We start from the raw sequence: 24681 nt of genomic DNA on the forward strand, positions 1-24681 counted from the left end.
GACAAAAATCCTAATAATATAAAAAGAAAAATGGATCAAATAATTACAGTAATTAAATTTATAACGATTCAATTTGAAATTAAGATGAGAATAATATCTAGAAAAAAAAAAAACTCATCGATTTCAAATAAAAATACTTAATCAAATCCTATAAAAACGCCAATAATGTTTAAAACCCAGAATCTCTTTGTACGATAGTACATCAATCAATAATACTGATAAATTGTCAAAACACGAATTTTAGACTTTTGTTGCGCCAATAGTTTTTACAATTTTAAAATCCTAGCTTGAATGGGACAATCAATTTTACCAATTTGTAATTGGTAAAATTCATTCGTAGAATTTTATTTATTTCGTTATAAAATTTTGTTGCTAAAAAATATTGTGCAAATAAGAAAATTTGTTGCTATTAATCTATTGAAAATAAATAATTATATGCTATTGTATTATTTCAATATTAAGAAAAAAAAAATAATAGAAATTACAGAAAAAGTTTTTCTACAATAAAAGTAAAATGTAATAAAAGTATTTTGACAAGATATAATATATTTTTTTTCTCTCCTCATAATAATTGGAAATTTTATCAAATTCGATCAAATCAAATTACCAATTATCTAATTGTATACATACAACGTAAAATTGTAATTTAAAAAAAAAACCTACGACATATTAATTATCAATTGATCAATTTAACAATTTATTTCTATAAAAAAAAAAAAACATAATACAAAATAAACAGAAAAGAAAAACATTTCTCTTTCACGTTGAAAATTAATTCCATATCGATAATCGACCAATTTAATCAATTCAACAAATTCCTATTAGAGAAGGGTGGAAAAATCGCGAGTAGGTCGCGGGCAAAGGGCACACAGGTGCGCCAGATCCCGAAGGAGGCTTCCATCCTCGCCTCCTAGTCCTAGCCCGATAAAGTGCGCAGACGTCCTCGCACGCCGACGAGGATGGCCGAGTGGAAGAACAGTGGAGGCGCGAAACGCTCGTTCCCCCGTGTCCGGAAGCATCGATGTGGCCTGAACGTCGCACGAGGAGAGAGCCTGCCAGAGTAGGATGGAGCGAGGTGGAAACTAGCCTCATTCCCTATACGGCCGCGCGGGTGGGTGAGAGCGAGAGAAAAGGATAACGCGGCCGCGCACGCGCGCCACCAGCCTCCGGAACGGCCGACGAGAGATCTAGATGGAGTACGGATCGGGTGGGAGCGCGAGAAGGGGTGGAGAGAGGGAGAAGGAGGAACGTATACACTGGTCTCGTAGGGCAGTCGTTCCTCCTTCGTCGTTCCTTCGCAAAGGCGCAGACCGCTTTTAATCAAAATTATTTTGCGCGACAGGGAGATATAAAAGAGAAGGAAAGATCGCGAAACTACGATCCAACGACGACCGTTACCGTTCATTATCAACGTTCAACGATATATACGTAAAACCGGTGTCGTCTTTCGCTCGTTGCAGTATTATCGGTCGCGTATCACGGTGTCGCTGCTCCCTCGTACCAGCAGTGCAAAGTGGTGGTGCCGGTGGCTGAACGAGAGGAGCAGGCGGAAGAAAGGCGGAGGAAGCTACGAGACGAAATCCTCGTCCTTTTCGTCGTCGTGCACGGGGTCAGTATCGGCTTAAGGAAGAAGGAAGTTGGAAGTTTCCTTTCCTACGATTTTAACAATCTCTGGTTATATATATTATATATATATACACAGTATAAACGGAGAACCGAGTTCTCCGTGCAAGTTAGTCCTGGAGGAGTGTTTTGAGAGAGATCCATCGAGAGGAAGGAGGTATCCAACGTCGCGTGTGTGCTCAAGGAGATCTCTCCGACACGGTCGTCCTGATCGGCGTTTATTGATTTCAGCCAGGAGGTGCTCATAGCCTCTGCGTTTACTCGTCACGCGAAATTTTTGGCCGCACCATCGCGCGTTTTGCCGATCGATTCGCACGCTCGTCCTCCCACCAAGTCTCGCTCGCTCGCTCGCTCGCTCGCTCGCGACCCTATACGCTCGCCTCTGTCTTTTCTGCGGGCCTCGTCCACGCTTCTCCATCGTTTCTTCGCTCGCTGATCTTTCTTTCGTTACCCTCGAGAGTTATGAATCGGTACCCGTGACGTCAGCCGCGTCAATCGCCCGTGCCCTAAACCAGGGATCGTTTCGATCGCATCTAAACCACGACCCTACGAACGATCGATCGTTCGACCGGACAGGATACTCCGACTATCTGTACACATGTATGTATATATGTATATATATATATATGCGTGTGTATGTACATTTTCGCGAGTGTGTGCACGGATAATGTGTACCGTCACGATATACAGTGATACTCGATTCATCCTTCTTATACGTGCCTTATTCCTTCTCCGTTGGCCATTTTCCAAGAGTAGAGAAAGGACAAAGGATTGATCTGGACGTGGCACATCTATCGGAGGAGCCTAAACTCGTGAGTCGTCGAGTCGTTGCACTCAAGCTTGGGGTAAGACCTCGCTAATTGTTCCCTTTCGTTGTCTCAAGCGGGACCCGTTTCAGCCGCTACTCTTCAGACACACGGGTTAAAAAGGGTCTTCAGTGTTTTTTTTTCCTCTCTCTCTCTCTCTCTCTTTCTATTCGCTCTTCGGATAACGGGTATTCCCAACGAATTAAACCTTACCCGGTGGTGGTAGCATTTCGAGCGTGAATCGAGCCCCCAACGAGGCACCACAAAAATCCATAGAGTTGATAATTGTGTTCGAGAGGCGCAATCGAACGAGAGGAGAGGCTCGCTCGATTAAACTCCGTCGACTATCATAGGGTCTTTGTAATAAATCCAACGGGATCAGTCGTGATCCGATAGGGTCTAATTAAAGATGAAGCAAGAGACGCTCGAATCCCAATCCCTGTTTCGTTCCACTTGATTCATTTCCGATACGAGATTTGTCAAAGGGTATTGGGAACGTATTTTAAGTTATGATTAATTTATTTAAACAAAATATGATATTCGATATGTTAACGTGCATAATATGAATTGAGATGTAATGAGATTGCAAATTAACGATACTGATTAATTATTAATGAATACATAGGTATTGTAATTTTATTTTTTGGATTATCGTGTTTCGTTTTAGAAATCGATGATTATAATAAATTATTAATAATTTACAATTAATGATATTTCGAGTAGTTCATGTAATTGTTACAGCTACGATCTTTTGAAGAGTGTTAAACGTATCAAGAAAAAATTTTCATACGAAATTAAAAAAACGAGATAATAAGGATTTTCCTATTTCTACTTAAAATCGAATTTTAAAAATTGGTCAAGAATAGATAAACAGAATAAAATAGAATAAAATGAAATACAGTGAATAGTAATTGTAATTTCAAAAAAAAAAAAAAATTGAAAACGAAAAAAAGGAAAATTTAAAGTACGAATATTAAATTTCGTTTCAATTAAATGTATTTATTTTGTATTAAAAGTTTAATCGAAGTTATAAATTTTTTTTTTTGTGTTCATGTTTCATCATCGCGATTTATTTAAACTGATTGATATGATGACTTCGCTGTATCGTTTGTCTGAAGGAATGTAGCATTCGTACTAATCCCACTTTATTCATAAACGACTAATGGTCGAAACAGATGCTCTATTTCGCTCATCATTAAACTAACTAAATATTCTATATATTATATAATATATATGTAATGTTATAATATTACAAATATTCTATTTGAATATGTAATTGCCTTTTAGCATAAATAGCTTAATAACTTTTAGAACCTTGAATCAGTTATTGTACTAATTCAAGGAATATCGTGTAATGCCTCGTTAAATGATTATTTATTATATTCTTCGAAATCATATTATATTCGTTTAATTTTTTTTCTTCCTTGAGAGATTTGCTTCCTTTTAGTATTAAATAAAATTTAAAGTTTGGAGTACTATCTTCAGTAGCTGGTGTATGATACTCTCCGAGGATATATATTGTGATAATTTTATGAGTCTACAAACTTTAGGAAAAACTCGATGCGGTAATCCCTTGTTAACTAATTTATATCTGATTAATTCAATATCTTCTCTGTATTAGTGATCTGATTAATTTATCACGATTATATTTGATCAATTCTCGATGAAAAAGATGTAGGAGAAAATCCTGAATATAATATTTTTCATAATATTTTGTATATTTGAAAAAAATTAATAACAAAAAAGTATCGGATTCTTCAGAAACACATGTAATTAAAGAAAGATAGATTTTGAGAGAAAACAAAATAGGGAGAGACAAACGGATAAAATGAGAATGCGGGTGTGATATAAATCTAAAATGAAAGTTTACACTAATCCATAATACACAGTGTCTTCTATACCTTCTCCATTATTACAGAAATCTGACATGTTGTTTACCTACTTGGATACCTAACATCAAAGACTCATTTTATGAGTTTAGCGAGAACGTTCTCTGACGATCCGTTAATGCAAAATTCTAGTCAGTTTTGAAAAAAGTATTTCATTTCTGAAAAAGAGAGAAAAATATTTGACATTTTCTAAAACAAATATATTACAGATATCCTAAGCTAGAGTCAGTTAAGAGATTGAACGAGATAATTTTGAGATTTTTTTTTAAAAGAAGAAGTGATTTATTGAAGAATAAATTTTAACATTTCAAGAAGAATTAGAATCGAAAGTAATTAAATTGTTATGTTGCTATTAAATTAACTTATTATGCTTATTTAACTTGAATTATAAAATGACAATTAAAATTGAGAATATACATTAATTAAATCAATTGGCCATTATATTATAGGAGAAAAATATTTAAATATGATTCAATGAACAAGATAGAACAAATATACATTCATTCTCTTTGATAAAGATAAAACGTACTAATCTATTATTCCTAGGGGAGAGACATTGATCCGTGATAAAATTGTCTTCAAATTGTGTTCTTGAACGCAGTACAATAATATTTCGCGAGCACACCCCTACTATCCGGACAGTTGCGTTCTCTATTCTACGAGGAGTCGCGTGAAAAATGTGCACGCTTTGATTCTATCCACGAAACATAACGTCAAAGACACGGATATCCATTACTTTACATGGCCCTCTGGCAAAGAGTGCAGCAAGTAACGTTTCGTCGCCTCGCTAATGCGCGACCCTCCCATAGACACCGAACCTTCGTCGTAGAGGTTATAAAAATTCCAACGAACGATGGAATAACAAGTACAGGCGAGATACACGAGTATATCGATGCCAATGTTCGAACATCGGCTGTTCGCACCACGTGAGATGGAAACAGGTTTCACGAGCATTACACTATTTACGAGTATTTACTCGAGTAGGAATATTCCAACGAATAAAGTCAGAGAGAGAGAGAGAGAAAAATTAATTCCAAAGAGGAGATACAAGGGAGATCCAGGGCAAAAGGTGTTTCACCTTTTGTGAAACGTTATATCGTATACGATCGATAATCTAGTAAACGAAACATTTTGACGAACGATCATAATCGTGGAAGGAAACGTGCCGTGGCCGGGGTTCCGGGCAAGGGAAAGAAAAACGAGAGGCATCCCGATGAGAGCCGAGTCATCGCACTTGCCGAGTGCCTCTTATCTTTCCGGCTGCTGGTTGTAGGTTAGAGACACTCGTCGTGGATAGGAGTGAGATCGAATCGATCGATCGACGACTTTCGAAGGGAGCCTCTACTCGAGTTTTCCTGACCTAAGAACACACAAGGCCCGGAGTGTGTAGAGTGGCGTTGGAACGGGGTGGAGTGGGCTCTAACACAGAATGGGCCGCCGGAGTGGGGGAAGATATTCGAGCGAGAGAATCTCACCCTCTTTCGAGCATCCTCCTCCTCCTCCTCCTCCTCTTCTGAGCCACGACAACGACGATGACTGCAGATTTGTCTTTCCTTTCCCGTCTCGCGACCCCTTATCGCCCGCGACACGCGTCCCCTCCCGCTTTCCTCCCCTCGTTATCACGGTTGGGCCGGGCTTCTCGTCGAATCGGTCGCGTGACGACGGCTAATTAAAAGTCCAAAGACATCCCTCGTCGGATCGATCGCGAATCGTGCACGTCTCGTTTTCTTATCGTTCTTCGAGGACAGGAATCCTTCCTTCTCCGACGGAAAGTTCGTTGCTTTCGCTTCGAGTGGCGATCGATTCTCGAGGGTTACGAGCGAAGGGATAAGGCGCGACCACGTGGGAGGAACGATTCTTGCGCGACACTTGTACATATATTCGATACTTTGAAGCGACGATCGTGACCGTGTATCGTGTTCCCTCTCTCTTTTGCCCCGTAGAATCGAGCCGAATGATGCCCAATTGACGAACACCAAGTCCTAGGAATGGCCCCCTTCAGTTCCGTCTTCCTGGGCGTCTGGGGAGTGTTCGTGATCGTCCTTATACAAGGTACGAGGGTTATCGTGTTTGCTTTCACTCTTGCGTCCAAAGTAGTTCTTAACCTTTTTTCGAATTGTTTTCTGAGCGTCGAGATGAACGAATAATTCTAATAGCGATCGATACTTTGCTCCTTCGTATTTTCAATCGATAGCATGCGTTAATTGACGTCTCAAGGTCGTATTTTGGAAGGTAATTGGAAAATTTATCAGGATCTTCCTCGTTCGATTACACACGCACAAAGATAATATAATAAGGGAATTTCGTAGATAAATTCCTTCTCTCTCTCTTATTCTTGTCTCCTTGTATTTTTGTATTTTCATCCATCGTCGGGGTATAAGTTTCTTGGACGCATACTTTATGGAAAACATGTCTGAGAACTGTCAATAGCAAGAAGAGGCAAGCTTAAAAAAAAAAAATAGTTGAAGAAAGCCGTTGTTGAAGTGACCTTGAAGCGGACAATTGACTCGAGACAGACTATAGCAAGAAAGTGTATAATTGAGACGAGTGGCTCGTTATTCGGTGAAGTGTGGCCGAATATCCTTGCCACTCGACTCGCTGCAACTAGTTCTAGGTTAAGGACTGCTGTCGCATAAGTGACATCGCGCGGATTCTTGATAATGAACTATTTGCAGAATCTAGGCCCGTCAGCTGGGAGGAATGGTGGACCTATGACGGTATTTCCGGTAAGGGATTCCATACTCATGTCAATTAATCGAAAGACATTCGCGTTTCCTTCCTCTATCGATTACAATCGCCTCGATGATCCTCTTTTTCATCGATTATTTGTCACTTTTTAAACGTTCTCCACGTACATATTCATATTCAGTTTAGTTTTTTAGTTATAAAGATTCGTTTTTAAATAAATATTTCACGTTTCAAAATTTTAAATTTCAAAGATTGCAAATGATCGTTTCGTCTGGATTATTTCACAAACATTTCGTTTCAATCTTCTCGGACGAAAGGATATTTTTCGTATAAATTAATTGATATAATTACGCATCTGTATCCTTCTGCGTTATTTCTCTCCCATTTTTCTTCTTTTTTTTTTTTTTAACTCTCTCTAGAACTCTAAAAATCGTCTCACTTATTTTACAGAGAGAGAGTTACGTAGATTCCAATATTTTACGTACGAAAGACACTATTCACACTCGTCGCTCATTTCCTCTCATAAACATTGACCAACCAATCTAAACTCTCCAAAGAACCTCCTCATCGAATCCGATAATTTCTCTCTCCCCATCCTCGATCCTCGATCTACAGCTCCGTTAATCCTCGAGCGGAATACTTTCTGGTCAAAGTGGTTAACTGATGCTCGAAAATCGCGTTCGACGTGTCGTTTAATCGATTCGGGGTTCGAAGGTCCCGGCTTCTGGGGTCTGATCAATCCGGATTGGTGGCTGTGTCACAAGGGCAGACGTCAATCGCCGGTGAACCTGGAACCGTCCAGGCTCCTCTTCGATCCGAACCTGCAACCCCTCCACGTGGACAAGCACAGGGTAGGCGGTGTGCTGGCGAACACTGGCCACAGCGTGGTCTTCGCCGTGGACAATGACACGCGCCATCCTGTGAACATATCCGGTGGCCCGTTGAGCTACCGGTATCAGTTCCACGAGATACATTTGCATTTTGGATTGGACGATCGGACCGGTAGCGAGCACACCGTGGACGGACACGCGTTTCCCGCGGAGGTGAGTGTGCAAAATATTATAAAATTATGGAAAATTATAGTGTAGTAACGACGAATAAGTGTGTGGTTCCATTTGAGATGAGATCACGAAAAAAGTGTGAAAAAAGTAGCGAAATATTTATTTTTAACATTTGCTCTCCGTGCTAAATCTTCCTTTTAAACGCGCCACGAAAGGGGAACAATTTGAACTCTAATTGCTGTTTAAATTCTTTTAAAAAACAGTTTTTCAATTTTCACTCATGACGACGTCGATTTTATCGATTTCGAACATCATACGCGCGCAGAATTATGGATCAGATAAAAATTTATAAAATAGCCGACATCGAGTCACTATTTTAATCTGATACGATCTTTTTCACAGCCCAATCTTTTTCTTTTTCCAAAATAAAAAGAAAAATGTTTCTCGAGGAAAAATGTTTTCTCGTATCTCGTTATAATAATATATTAGAAATTCTTTAACGTCTGAAACGTGGTTTGGTTGTACTACTACTTTTTGCACCGCTAAGATTCTTATTCGAGTCCTTAAGAGCTGACTGTAACTTTGTTCTTTGGAATCGATGAATATTTGTCACTGTGCATTATCAGCTAGATATCGGATAATTTAAGGAATTGTTAGTTAAAAATAATAATTGATGAGATAAGAATAATTGGCCGATCATAGTTAATACGCCAAGTTTTAGTCCCTCTTTGACGATAATCGATAATGTACATGAATTTTCGTTATTGATTAGAACTGTCACATCTAATTGGATTAGATATAACATGGCAAATAGCATGAAAAGGACATAGACTGAATGGGATAATGATATATTGATGATGTAGCGATAGTGCCAACACATCGCTAATTATTCGTGTTTTGGAATTTTAAATAGAATTTGCATTATATTTTAAATTTAAATTCAAATCTAATTCGAATCTCTTCATGGTGTACCATATAATGAAGTTCGCTAATCCTGTACAGTGATATAATTTATGAATTTTGTTACGGCTAATGAGATCGTCAATTCATTATTATTATTATTATTATTATTATTATTATTATTATTATTATTATTATTATTATTATCATTAATAGTGGATGAGTTACGTCAATAATTTAATAATGCAAGCGATAAACGCCAATACGTTAATAATTACTAATGCAAAATTTCTACGATTTCTATGATTTTATCAGATATTTTGATATTTTGATATGATAAACTATTTTTTCTTTTTTTTAATTTCGTTTCTTTAACGAAGTATCTTGAGCGTAAAAAAAATGTAAAAAGATAAAAATTAAACGTTAATATGTATAAAAAAAATCCAAACATTCAAATGCATATTATCACACGTATTCATAAAGTCGTAAAATAACGAAAAACTCTTCTGAAAAATCTTCCACGTGACAAAAATCCCCGTCAGCTAAATCCTAATTTGTTCATCTCATTTTTAGAAAAGATGTGCTCGCTCCAATTTTTTCCAACGACAAAAATATTTTTTACATACGTATAACAGACGTGTATCAAACAACGTATAGAACAATTCAATTCCCTCTCTTTCTTTCTCTTCGAGGAAATAGAAAACACGTACGAAAGAAAAGAATGAATGTTGCCTTGAAAAACTCGAACCGACGTTAAGTACTTTGCTCCATCTAACTTAACTTCGATAATCCATGGATCGAGTGGGCCGAGACTATCAGTTTCTATCGAAGGCCTAGCCCTACCAGACATCCGATTATCGATCATCCACGATACGAACCGTCTATCTGGATTCTTATACTCGTCGATTAGAACGACTTTTATTCACTTGATCACGTAACTGAAACTGATTAACGTGAAAGCACGTCTTCCATTTCTTCTCTTTTCTTTCCCTCTTCTCTCTTTTTTTTCTTTCTTCTTCTTTTTTTTTTTTTTTTTTTCCACTCCCGTTCCTCGTTCGAAGTATTAATCTTCGAACTGGGTCAGAACTAGCGAACTGGGTTACCAGTATACAATCGCGATATACGTGCAGCCCGCGAAAACGTATAGCTTTTAACAGTTTGCCAGTCTGCTACATCGACGGGGAAAAGTTGGCCGACACGGAATTTGAAAAAATTATGAAACTTTCCCAATATATGGGCCGGTTTGCCCGCCTCGTGCCTCGCGTGTTCCTTTTCGAGTTTCTTTTTCTTTTTTTTTAATTATTATTATTGTTATTATTTTTGCGCGCGCAAAAATGCCGTGTTTTCCATGGCGAGAATTATTTTTTATTATATTTGGAAATTTGTTGAAAAATCGTGCATCGAGAGAATTTTTTTCGAAAAGTTTTATTGTTACTCGACGGCGAAAAAACGTTTCGAAAACGTGCTCGAGGCAAGCTGGCGAGATCAATTGTCGAAACGATAAAATTTGTTTTTGTTATGAAGAATGTCCCTTGTAGCAAGGAACGGATAAAATGTGTCGAACGTTTCAAAAAGTTGGGATCGAAATCCCAGGAAGGAGGCGGTGTATCGTGTTTATTGGATGATGGGGAAAAATTTGTGAATCGAGATATTATTTGTGGCGTTTTCCAGCGATTTGAAACAAGAGCAACAAAATTTTATAACGCAAAAACGAATGATGCATGGAATGTCAAAATTATTTTTACTTTTTTGAAAAGTTTTCTTATTAATTGTAGAAGAAGTGCTTTTTTTTTTTTATTATTATTATTAATTAACATAATATAATTCTATTCGAGAAGATAAAAGCGAAATCTTGTTAGATTTATCTAAAAATTATCGATGGACGTGTTGATGAAAACTTGGTGTTTGAAAACTTTACTTCTTACTTACGACTTTTATTAGCACGATCATTTTCTCGTTAGAAATTCATCAGCAGTTAACGATTTCATCGCTTCAGATTTAAGTAGAATGGATCCTCTTAAAGACAGCTTTTACTATTTAATCTGGCAGAGTTATACGCATCATCTATTAAGCTGAATATTCCTTTGAGGGTTTAAATATTTTGAGCACTTTATCATTTTATTTTATTATTTTAATGAAATGATTTAATGAAAGTTAGGAATCGATATCCGCGGCTCGTAATAATCTGTTATTCAATTTGTATCATAAATGACACAAAAGCTCGATTAAATTATTCACGCCTCAAACTAACTTGAAAGTTTTATTATATTAAACGTATTACTTTGTTCATTTTCAAACGGAATTACAGAATAATTTTATCGTATTATGCAGATGAAACTTTGTGAAAAAAAAACTTCGTCATTATTCATTTCTCAATATCTTTTCCATGTGATATTTCCAAGCTATTTAAAAATTACATTACACTAGTTACACATCTCAAATATTAGATCATTCATATTCATAAAAAAATTGATTAAAAAACGCATTCATTTTTTGATACATGTTTTAAAATATTCCAAACGTTCATCCCATTACTTACTTTTCTACTGTGTCTGACTATTTATACCATAAACTACTTGAAAGCTTTACTCAAGTCTCGATTTACCATTTTATTTACTTTTTCAGCATACTGTTCATTTTTTTTTTTCTTAATTACTACGCTTCAAAAAACCACTCTAAATCGACGTAGCATAAATGTTAAAAAAAAAAAAAAAATATTCCACGAGTTATTGAAAAATTCATTTCAACGATTCACATTCATTGAAACTATATTATATAAGTAGTACACCATCAATTTTCTTACTTATTTACTTACTCACTCGTTATCCACACCATTTGCTATAACTAATTCAATTATTTAATTTTTGTTTCGAAACAGTTGCAAATATTCGGCTTCAACTCGCAACTGTACAACAACTTCTCGGATGCGTTACAACGGGCACAGGGGATCGTGGCGTTGTCTCTTCTTCTCCAGGTACTACTGGCTAATATCATTCGTGGTTTCTATTTTCCACGCCTGTTTTGCGAAAGATCGGGGGCGTAACACGATCGAACGTAAGCGATACTCGATAGATATAACCGTTGCTGGTTTATCTTTCAGGTTGGAGACCTCTCGAATCCAGAGCTTCGAATATTCACCGAGCAGCTGGATAAAATCAAATATGGAGGTGAGATCACCAGTAAATTAATACATTCAGCCGGACTCGAATTTCTCGACTCGAAATCGAGTTTCCACGCGAATGTACTGGATGTGTCTCAAATGTATCCTTGATTGAAATCAAGGATACGTTTAAGATATATATATGTGTAGTAGTTTCTGGTATAACGTCTTAATTAACAGATAGTCTGTTGATTGGCTAGTTAAAAAGGGATTTGGATGAAAAGTTCCTTTTAAAGTACTTTCAAAATTGATCGTTGAGAACGCGCACGGTGGAGATTTTATGAAAGGGGCTTCAGTCGTTGAGTATAAAGTACTAAAAGGGGGGGAAACTCGAACGTGAAAATAAGGGTTGTAAATCGAATTGAAGATTTCGATCGTTTTTCACTTTTTTTTAATTCAAGTATTTAAATGGTAATTCAACGATATTTTGATATAAATATTCTTATTCTTAAAATTATTAATATAATAGATTTAATTAGTTTTTTTTTTTTTTTCATATTATGTTCGGGATAATAGAAATTTAATTCTTCTTAATGTGAATCGAGTTAGAGATTTCAATTGGTAAGAATGATTAATAAATATTTTAAAACGATATTTCAATTTAATTCTTCAATTATATGCATCTTTTTTTTTTTTTTCTTTATTAAAATAATTCGCGAAAGAAAAGAAGTTTGATTAAATCATTTAAGGAATAAGTATCGAGTAAAATGTATCGATTTAAGTTTAATTAATCTAAATACGAATTATTTAATTGTCTTAAAATTAATAGTTTCGCAGAAAGTAATTTAAAAAATTTAAAAAATAAAATTTGATTTTTTTAAATACTATTGTACTCGTGTAACAATTGATAAATTTGATTTAAAATAAAGATACGTAATAAAAAAATTATAATGAGAAGAATCATATATAAAATATTATATTTCAAAAGAATAAAAAGAAACTTTGAACAAGAGTTTAAATTCATTTATAGTTTCATACCATTTTCTTATATCTTTCTATAATTTTACATCAGCTTGCGAATATATTAATAAAATAGAAAAAAAAAATGGATTTAAATTAAAATATCTTTTACAAAATTAGATAGATACGCTTGAAGAAAATCTTTACCATTTTTTAATTTCTCATATTTTAAGGATTAAAATTTTTTATTTATTAAAAATTATTATTACTACAGTAACAGAAAATTAATAAAAACAAAAATTTAGATCCAATCTTCTTCAATTTCTTTCTTCTTATTAATTTTCCCCGGAAGGGAACATTATTATAAATATTCTCTTATGAATAAAATAAATGAAATCTATTTCGATTCTCGTAAATTATTTTATTAAAATTCTATGTTTAAGTACAGATTTCTCTCGTGAAATAATTTATTACAATAAAATCTCTCGTATCTATTGATAACAGAGAAAAGAAATATTCGAATAAAACAATTTTCGATAATAGAACAATCTCGTTTTTTATCTCGAATTTTATTTATTCTGGAAATTAACAAAATTAACTTTATTCTTTTTTTGCTACGTAACTTTCAATATCATATTTTTATTTTTTAACGTCTGTGATTGTAGACAAGCCAATACCATATATTTTCTTGTAATTTTATTGCATTTTTTTCATTCTCTTTAATTATTTTGTATCTTTCTTTCGATAGTTACGAAACTAAACATTTCCATTTAGTTGCCATTGTGACACCGTACAATGTTAGCTTCATACTAAATTGAATAGTCGAATAATGTACAATGAATACAAAAGACTTTACCGTAATTAGAACAATAGAACGTCTAATATCAAAATTAATAATTATAACTGACTAATGATTCATGATGACGAAAGAATTTTCATAATTTTTATTAATATTTTGTAATATAATTATTCTATATTTTTTTAGAAAGAGTAATGCAAGAATAATCTTTCAAATTTCGCTACTGATATCAATTCAATTGTGAAAGAAAGAATTCAAAACGTGCAAGAATTAGAAAAAAATAAAAAGAAAATAAGAATTCTTATGAATAAACGGTATTAAGGCAAACAATTTCAGATATTATCCCATTTTGTAATCGCGTTTTCAGTTGAAATCGTTCTTCACCATAATCGCTACAAGTTGCCTTTTCAATGCCACGATGAAGGATTTAATTGCAAACTAATTAATTTTAATTGTCGAGAGAAAGTAGATCCCTTTTTCGGAGATTCAAACAAAAAAAGAATAATACAGAATTCTCCTCCGTATCAATTAAAGATATTGTTTGATTCTATATGAAATTTGAGAAGTGAGAAATGATCATCGAAATTCGTATTTTCATTGATTTGGAAATAAATTTGTTGTATGAAACGTTTTGCCTATCCTATTTATATTTTTTAACTCTTATAATTAACCGGCTTTCGATCGAAAAAATGAAATCAGGAGAGAAATAAGAAACGTAAATTTATATAAAACGCGTGAAATTTTAAATAATTTTCTATAAATGTGCGAATTTCGAATAAACATGTTTTATGCATTTTCATTCATTATTAATTTGTATTATTAATTAAATATTTATAAAGGATAATTCCAATTTATATATATACATGTTATAATATATGATACTCTATTCTTGATTTCGAGAAAATAAAACGCATATAAATTATGATCAATTAATTCTTTGTGTGCTCTATTTACGCTCGTTTCAAATTAAAATATACATTTCACGTATATCATTATTTAAATGATACTGTTTAAATTTTATTTTCGATTTAAATGATACGAGTATCACAGAATAAACGCGTAAAATTTTAAATAATTAATCCTTTGTTTAGAACGCAAGTATTCCAAATGAAAACACCTTTTATGTATTTTATATAACATGAGGTCAAACATGCGATAATTAATTAATATTTTAAACAACCATCAAACAGAAATGAATATTTTACATAACACAATACACGCGGGATGGGATATCAGAAATTCCAACTAATCAATCTTTTATTACGCTAAGGATGCTTAGATCGGTTCGGTGAATTTCATAGCTCATACATTTACATTTAACGTAAAATTTCGTTTCGATTTACGTGATTCAGAAATTTAGAAATACGTTTTAATTAAAAAAAAGATTTGATAAACATGATAAAGATAATTAATCGATGTTTCGAACAGCACGCAAAGCAGCATATTATCGCCGTGATAGACATTACGAATCGCGTGTCGTCTACACCAAGTGATTCAGATTATTCAGCGCACAAGGAATTAATATTTATGCATTAAGACAGTCGAATGTGTAACTAATCGACTTCTCAAACGATGTTTCAATATATTTTCAATACGATCAATTTCACCAAAAAATTCAATACAATAATAATAATAAATCAAATTTAATCTGAACAGGGAAGTAAAAGATAAAAATCACGACAATTAAAATTGAACTACTTTCGATTTCGTTTCTCGTGATTCCATATTTTACACAATTACACCAAAATCACGTGCAAGAAATAATAAAAATTGCTCCCAATGATCGAGAAAAATCTTCAAGATGTCTTCCACATCTTTACTTCCTCGGTGAGGATCGATCGAACTTTTCTCTGTTAAAAAAATAAATAAAACAGACGCGCGCGAGAAATATCGATGTTAATTGGGGTACGTATGCGCGTCACGGTTATTGTCGGATCATCACGTTATCGATCGAACTGATTGCACGCAGGCCAGGCGATGGAGATTAAACGTTTCGTGGTGCGGGAACTGCTACCGGACACGAAATATTACATGACGTACGACGGCTCCATCACGATGCCAGCCTGCCACGAGACCACCACGTGGATCATCCTGAACAAGCCGATATACATCACAAAGCAGCAGGTGAGGGAGAAATTGTCTTACTGAAATACGCGGATTATTATTTTTTTCTTTAATTTTCTCTGCTCCAAATTTAACTGGATTCAAAGTAGAATTTAAGATTACTCGTTGTAGAAAGAAATATATATTTTAGGTTTTTTTAATCTCGTTTCAAAATTTCCTTTTTTTCTAGATATTTCTAGATATTTTTAAATGATAGTGTTTAATATATTCGTTCGTGGGACAATTTTCGAAGGATCGATTCTAGAAGTAAAATATTATAGCTTCGATATTTTTGTATATCAATTTTTGTATTCGTTATGGGCCTTGATTTTTCAAAATAAGTATATTTTTTCAAGCGACAATTTGAAAAGATGTGAATTATACGTGGACGATAGTAAATGCATTATCACGAAAGTTGCTAAGTTGTTGAATATCGGACTGTCAGAATTTCGCGAGAACTTAGGTTGTTTACGTCAACTTTGAACTTTCTATACGTGCGGGTATGCAATTTCTGCTGATCTCCGTTTCCTGTGACTGAGAATAAGGGTTAGTTTACAATTGTTCGATGACTAAGTTGAAGTTGGCCGAACGAGGCTCTGTAATATGATTGTCGGAATGAATAGATGCTCAAAGATGTTGCTGATAACTCTTGATTGGTTGTTGCGCCAAGATCGAAGAATTGAGGTTAGAATCGATTAAAACGAAGAAGCTACTCTGTCTCACGACTGTTTTACCAAATTATTATTTTTCCATCGTAACAAAATGTCGTAACAAAAAAAGAAAAAAATGATATTTAATAATTATTATTATCCCAATTATTATCATTCTTTTTTTTTTTTTTTTACCCATGTTTCTTTTAATTTAACAACAATTGAAACAAACTCGTTTAATCGTTTTCTGCAATCTAGAACTCTATTTCGTTTTCGTGGCTGTCGCAGTTGTGGGATTCGTATCCGACGTTGGCACGGGTTGAAGAATCGCGGTAGCTCACGCACGAAAGCAGTTCCTGATGTTCTTTTAACGATTTCGCGTGGCCAAGGGTGAGCGAAATTTTGTGAGCACGTAATGCCCACGGACCGAGGAAATTGGTTTACGGGTTGGGTTTCTTATCGTCTCGAAGCATAATGCTTTGATGTCTTAATACGTTTTTTTTTTTTTTCGCTTCCATTCTTACCTCATCTTTTATTTTGATTTTTCTCTCTCTCTTTTTTTTTTTTTTTAGATTCAATTACGAGAATCGGCAAATTGTATTAACGAATTATGTTCGTTGATTAAAATCTTACGAAAGGAAGAGTGTGGTAGCCAATTGTTGATCGGCTATATTTAAAAATTAGTATAATCGCGAAACTATTTCGCATATATTCTATATCTGCCATTGGTGATAAACAATTGATTATCTACAAGAAATATACAATACAATATGCAAACAACATGGAAAATATGAAGGAAGAAATTTCTATCCTCCTTTTCTTTTGTACATTCTCGATCCGTTTCTCGTCTACGATATCTATTAATTAAATTCTATCGATTATCATAGATCATACATTAAATTAGATCAATTTTAAAATCCAAAACGCAACATGAGCAAAAATTCAGATCCAAATTTTCCATCCCGCCTTCGCAGCCCGCCATTTCCAGCCACCACGTCGATCTTCGTTTCGCCGCATCTTGGTATGATAATTTTTCAAAACGATGCCGACAATGTTGGCATCTTCGTTCATAATGGATCTATACGGATCAATCAGCCAAATGGATCGTTTACCTACGCAACATCCCTCGAAAATCGGAAACGGGACGCCGTTCATCCCTTTTCGCGTTTTATCACCTCGTATTTTAATATTACCGGGGAATCGGGAATCGATGCGTCGTATGTATCATCATCATCATCATCATCGAGAGAGAGAGAGAGAAGGACTTGGTTCGATATCGATATAGGGAAAGAAACGGGCTTTTGAAAGGAGAGAGAGGAAAGGAAAAACAAACGGGCGCAGAAACAGCGTCTCGGGGAATAATGAACAGGGAGATGTCTATTGAGTTGCTGGCGGAAAGGTCGCTTTGCCGGTCGAACGAATTCGAATCGCGCTTTTTAGAGTGGGGATTAATCTCGGGGTGGCTCGGTGTACGAGATATGACTTTAATTCCGTTTGCGCGTTGGGATAGAGGCGCTCGATATGTTCAATGATATAAAATGGCGCTTTATCGAAGGGTAGAATTGAAAAATGGAAGCAGTGAATTTGTCTTTTCATAGAGGTACGGTATTCGAAAACGCGCTATCGTTTGGAGTATGATAATTCGATGGATTACAATACATTTGTTATCGTAGGGAAATATAGGGAAATTTTAGATGAAAGATGGATGATGGCAATGGGGATAATATTGAGCCGAATCGGATGAAGGGCGATTCTTGTAAAAAAAATTTTCGGTTTTTTACAGATTTATCGAGAGTAATGGCGTATTAATTAAAATATGATTCAACAGGTTGCTTTGATCGTATTAAAACAATGTGATTATTGTAAAAGTTGAAATCTTATTTGATTATTTTCATTTTATGATAAAAAAAAAATAGTGATTAAATTTCAAATTAATGTGTAATAAAATAAATGTTTACTCTAAGGAATTAATAAAAAAATTTGAATAAAATGTTACAGTAAACGATCTCGCAGTGTTTTCAAAAATACAATTATTTAATTTTCATATCTTTTAACGAAGTGTTAAATTTTAAATATAATTGTTTAAAATATAAAAAATAAATACTTTTACCATGAAACACGATGATTCGAAGCCGAATAATTTAAATAAACAGAAGGAGAACAGGAGATATCATGAAATAATGATAAACTTGAAATTGATAAACTTTCGACATATCATAATTAATGAGTTATCAGTTATCGATTTTAAATTTTAGGAATAAGCAAGGAGATAAGCATTATAGTTCATATAAGAAAGATATATAAGAAAAATAATGATAATCCATATATGAGAAACGATCAGTTTTAAAGTAAATTCTATCTATATAAATTTGTAATATTTCTAATTAATTATAATATACTTAATTATAATAAATAAATTCATAATTAATTGTAATTATACCTATTAATTAATTTCACTTGTTCTTCTTTCTTCTCAACGAAAAATTTCATATTGATTAACAATTGATGACATATCGACCGAATGAGTAATTTCTTAATCTCGATCGAGAGAATGAAAATATTCTTTCTTACAAGGTATAGGAAAATACTGTTGTACTCGTGTAACAATTGATAAATTTTAAAATAAAGATACGTAATAAAAAAAAAATTATAATAAGAAGAACCATATATAAAATATATTATATTTCAAAGGAGGAAAAGAAACTCTGAACAAGAATTTTAAATTCATTTATAGTTTCACACCATTTTCTTGTATCTTTCTGTAATTTTACATCAGCTTGCGAATATATTAATAGAATAAAAAAAAGAATGGATTTAAAATATTTTTTACAAAATTAGATAAACATGCTTGAAGAGAATATTTATTTATTAAAAATCGTCACAATAATTGAAAATTAATAAATAAACAGAAACTTGGATCTTCAATCTTCAATCAATCGTGAACATGTTAAAATTAATAATTTATACAATTGACCCATTGTCCCAATATTAAATTCTTTCTTCACTTTCTCCTCCCCTCGACATAATAAAATAATAATAAATTTATAACAATATGATTTTCATACCTAAATTTAAACTAAATTTTAATAACTTCCAATTTCACAAATTCCATAAATCATCATCATCAGTTCCGATCTTAAAAGTTGTTTTAAAAATATTGAAACGAGAGCGGAAATGAAATGTTGGAAAGAAGAAGAAAAAAAAAAAAAAAAAGAAGAAGAAAAACCTTTAAAGTTCGATGATCGAAAATTTCACGCGGAAAGTTCCGTGGCGAAACTAATTTATCCGCAACGATATCGGGGGTCGGGCGAGGGGTGGTTGATCGATGATTTAACAGCCACTTTTCGCAAGATGATTTACGTATACAGGATGGCGGCGATGCATTTTAATAAATTTATCGGGGACAGCGGCAGTGGCGTGCGAGGAATTATACTTGCTAAAGCGGAGCAGCGTCGGGATTCCGCGGCTAGTATTTTTCGGGCCAAGTTAGCCGGCGGATGACATCAAAGGGATGCAAAATAACCAGCACACGAACGTTCACGCGCATACGGATGAGAGGACGTACACGCGTGCGACGTATTGTTCGTTACCCTGGAAAAAAAAAAAAAAAAAAAAGGAAGAAAAGAAAAAAAAAGGGCCAACCGAGGAAACCACCGCACAGTGTATCGAATATTTTAAAAAGCTTGGCCCCTTCGCCCTCGTGGGCCTCCGTTAGTGCGGAAAGAGCGTCTCGGGATGTCAACCGAGTCGATTATCAGCCACCGTTAACGTTTCCATCGTGATTTTTCGAATTTAGATGCAATCGTGTGAAACGATCACCCGTTTTTCTTCGTTTTTCGTCGGATTTTTGGGTCAATGGAATGGATAAAGTATACGTAGAGTGGGTAGAGGCGGGAAGGAATTAACGTTGGATCTTTATTTCTTAGGAATTGTTTTTTTTGGATCTTTATTATTTGCAGGATTTTAGAAATTTTTTGTATCACTTCTTGTATTTCGTTGTTGCTATAACAATGGTAAGGCTAGTTTTAAATTATTAATTGATGATGATTAAATTGACGTTAAAAACTCAAATTGCAAAAGGGAAAATTGTAGAGAAAGAGTAGAAAAACAATTGTATGAGTGTAAAATATAATAATTTTATTCGTTTAATAATATATTGTATTAGATTAAATTACATTGGTTTCACGTGTGTAGGATATTTAATTTGCATTCTAATGTGTTTCAATGAGATAAAGGCGATTAATTTACTTTTGATCGCGCAAAATATAAAGTATAGAATAAAATTATGAAACGCAACGATAAGAAAATTAAGGGTTAATATTTCAGATTTCTATCTCTAACTTTTTTTTTTTTTTTCCTCCTTTTTAATTTCCTCAAACTTTTCGAGTTTTCTCATTAATTCAAATGTTTTTCATTCTTTTGATTTAATTTTTGAACTTCTTCGATCTTCTTTTCTCTCAAATTGAAAATTAAATTGCAAATTGAAATTAGAAATACGATATTAATCATTCATGTAGCTTTTGTCGATGTACGAATCTGTAATATCAATTTTATTAAAAATTTTAATACAATTATGGAAAATTTAAATGAAATGCAAAATTCATTTTATTTCTATTTTCTTCATTTGTGATCATGAGAGTATGAATTTACAATGAAAATCCACAATTCAGAAAAAATTGTTGTCTATCTATAAATCATATTCAATATAAATAAATAAAGATGCATTTAATAAAATTTTCTATAAGTAAATTCCATTATTTAATTTTTTATCAACTTAATCGCAACCAACTTTACACTTGATTATTTAATCAAACGAGATTAAAATGAAAATTTAAAGTACGAAAAGGGTACGTCGTCAAATATTCCGATGAAAATTTAAAGCGAGTACCTTAACTTTCAAGCAATTAAGCTGTTACGAGGAAAGGCCATTTCGAAAGAGCAGAATGCAAAGGCAATGAGAATAAGGACTTTAATCGTCGGTGTTAGACTTTCTCAAATTTGAGCAATCGATAAATCAATATCTATAATGAACATTTTTATTGCAGTCGTTATTTCATACCATCATAGAATGCAAAGATGAAAGAAAAAACAGGATTTTTAATCTATATTAAATTTAATCAGATTAACTTGCATTTAATATTTATACTTATCAAATTATTATCCTTATTTTTTAAAAACTTTTTACTTTTTGCTTCTTATTAAAAAAGGATGTTAAAATTCTGTTTCTAAATTTAATTTGATTTCTTAGTTTTATATATATATATATATATATATATATAAAAAAAGAAGAATTTAAAAATTTAATAAAATAAAATGATACTAATTTCCAATCATTGATTATTTCAATATTTCCATAAAAAATTGTTTTAAAATTAAATTTTTACAAATCTTTTATTTTTTTATTTTTTAATTTTCAGATTATAAAGAGCAGAAAAATAAAAGTAAAGAATTAGACATTGTATTCGTCCAAAGCTGTAACTCTATCTGTCCTATGAAAAACAAAAAGTTCCAAGAAACAAAACGCTCCAAATTTCTCCAACGTTCATTCCAATCATAATCCATGTTCCTCCATAATCTCAATCTTCTCTCAATCGAGGGTATCATCAAGGCTTCATCCTCGAGTAAAAAAGAATATAAAGATATACAACGATGCATGAAAATAGAAGAAAGGTTTTGTGATATTCATTTCATCCTTTGCAGCTTCTCGCGTTGCGACAATTGATGCAAGGAGACAAGGATCATCCGAACGCGCCACTAGGGAATAATTTCAGACCGCCGCAGCCGCTTCATCATCGTCCCGTTCGAACAAACATCGACTTCAACGTTCAGGTAACCTTTCTCTCCCTATACTGTGTGATACACCAGCCTTTTTGAGCCTCGCGATAACCCCGTATAATTGTCTGGAAACTTTTTCCTCTTCAGGGACCGAAGAACTGTCCGACGATGAATAGGGACATATACTACAAAGGTATGAAAAGCTGTGTATCCCACGCCACGTGAAATGGGAAAAGTTCGTTCGGATACAAAGCTCGAATCACTGTTGCTCCCTCGTTTGCCGACTAATTTTCTATAGTTTTGCAAAAGTGATCATAGAGTTGGCCGATTCACTGATAACAGGTGTTGATGGGAATGGTAACACCGGAATGATACACAATACAGTGCAGGATACGGGTAACTTTTTGTGAATGAGTGAGCTATCGAATAGAATGTCATATTGATGCGAGTTTTCAAAGTTTTCAACGCGGAGAAGTGAAATGGAAAGTTTTTGATAAATAATATTTTGTGTATCGTACAGGATGATATTAGAAAAATTTATATATCAATTGATTTTTGAATGACTGAATAATTATAATGGACGATAGATTATATTTGAGTTGAAAAATCAATGAAAAGATTGATCTTCATTAATTTTCATTACTGTAAGGAAAATAATTTTTATCGCTAACTGAATCTCACTAGTTTAGTAGGAGATTTAAAAAATATCTGGATATGGTGATCTTTGAGGTTAAAAATAATTAATCTACTATTTATCGTCAGAATTTTAAAAAGATAGGGTCTATGAGAATGATTTTACAATTCTTATACGATATTTACTTTACTTTTCATTCATTTCTATCAAAATCAAACCATTCTTTTCAACTAATAATTTTTAACCAATCTTATCTTATTCTGGCTTTCGTATTCTAATGAACTTGATCTATCTTACCACAAAATATTCCATCATTATTTCTGTATTTGTTTCAGCCAACAGCTGGAAATAACCCCCTTGGCAAGTTACGGGGGTGGCTGGAGGTGAACTACGCTTTCCCTGGGTTAAACTGGAGCCACGCAGTTAAGAGGATAGAAACCCACTGACATATCAATTAATGAGCGCGACCAGTGGTCATCGTATCGATCAGATCGAGCAGAGGCCATCGTGGCGCGAATGGTTGAGAGGAAGAGTGAGAGAGCGTACGAAAGAAAGAGAGAACGAGCGAGTGAGAAAAGAAGAGAGGTCAGAATGTCGAGAAAAAGAGAGAAAGAGATTAAAAAGAAGAAAAATGCTTCGTTGTACTATTAGACGTGAACTGCCAAGTATGTTTCCAGTAACGAGAAAAAAAAAAAAAAAAAAAAACACAAGAACACGCAGATACACAAACAAGTACACAGAGAGACACGTACAGAAGATATACCTATATATAGATTACAATTTAGCGGAGATAAGGTTAAAAAAAAAAAAAAAAAAACGTAAGATTAACACAAGATATATTATTATACGTATATCGATCAACTATCGAAAAAGCTATGACTATCGTGGCCTGTGTCGAGGTCGTTGATGACGATGATGAATAGAACTAGGGATGGGGGATAGAAATGAAAGACAGGAGATTCTTTATGTATAAAAGATATAAAAAAAAGAAAGAAGAAGAAGAAACTAAAGATTTGTGCGTGATGGATGATCATGCGTACACGCCCACTCATTCCACCACTTGCATATACATGAATACATACGACATACATGCATACATACTATACATATACACACACATATCGAACGAAAGTTTATACTATATTCTTGTAATAAAATGCTGAAAAACGTAGACGGAAATGGCGACATCGAAACCCTATCTTCCGTGTATACATTCGTCCATGTAAGTAATCCCATCGATCTATTCCGCATCCCTTTATTTCACACGCTTCATCGACTTTGGGGATTCCCCTCCGAGTCTCGCAGCCAGCGCCACCACGGCTTCATTTGCGCTATTTAAGTTGGTCTTGGTCGATAAGTTAGAAATTGACCGTAAAAGAGGAATCAACAATGGTAAGATACCCCACTTCGTAGCTCAAAATCGTGACCGAGTATCGTCAACGCGTATTCCACCTTTTAGGTTATGTCTTCCAAAAACGTGAAACAAAATTTATCCACCGATCGATATTCATCTCCGTGTTTCCCTTGCAACGCAATTTGATTGACGAAAATCGCGATGCTGAAAAAAACTTTTCGATTCAGTCGATGTTTACAAATTAGAAATTGGAGCGAGCGTTGGTCTAAAGCGAAAAGGAGGGGAGATCGAGAAATCGTATAGGAAAGATCCTTCGGGTAGGCCTGAAGGGGGCGCTAGCGTGAGGAAAAGGAGAAATTTTCATTCGAGCCAGAATTCGACAGTGCTGCCCACGGATGG

At 34.0% G+C, this 24681-nt stretch overlaps 1 protein-coding gene across 4 annotated transcripts; it reads left to right on the forward strand.

Annotated features, from left to right (window-relative positions):
* Positions 1–1200: 1200 nt before the first annotated feature.
* CARPB (Carbonic anhydrase-related protein B) lies at positions 1201–24099 on the forward strand. Of its 4 annotated transcripts, XM_086902940.1 has the most exons (11): positions 1268–1609; positions 1703–1861; positions 6262–6370; positions 6994–7044; positions 7721–8049; positions 11786–11881; positions 12008–12074; positions 15736–15890; positions 22220–22348; positions 22442–22487; positions 23264–24099. In XM_086902940.1, the coding sequence occupies exons 3-11, from the start codon at positions 6307–6309 to the stop codon at positions 23278–23280; spliced, it is 954 nt and encodes a 317-aa protein (XP_086759066.1). In that variant the 5' UTR covers positions 1268–1609; positions 1703–1861; positions 6262–6306; the 3' UTR covers positions 23281–24099. The 4 variants fall into 4 exon arrangements, with proteins under 4 accessions (XP_012349450.1, XP_086759066.1, XP_086759067.1 ...); XM_012493996.3 differs by lacking the exon at positions 1703–1861 and having other exon boundaries at positions 1201–1609; XM_086902941.1 differs by lacking the exons at positions 1268–1609; positions 1703–1861 and adding an exon at positions 2162–2223.
* Positions 24100–24681: the final 582 nt, after the last annotated feature.

The sequence above is a fragment of the Apis florea genome, unplaced genomic scaffold (genome assembly GCF_048593485.1).
Source record: "Apis florea isolate Af1SG1 unplaced genomic scaffold, ASM4859348v1 contig_2274_pilon, whole genome shotgun sequence".
NCBI lineage: Eukaryota > Metazoa > Arthropoda > Insecta > Hymenoptera > Apidae > Apis > Apis florea.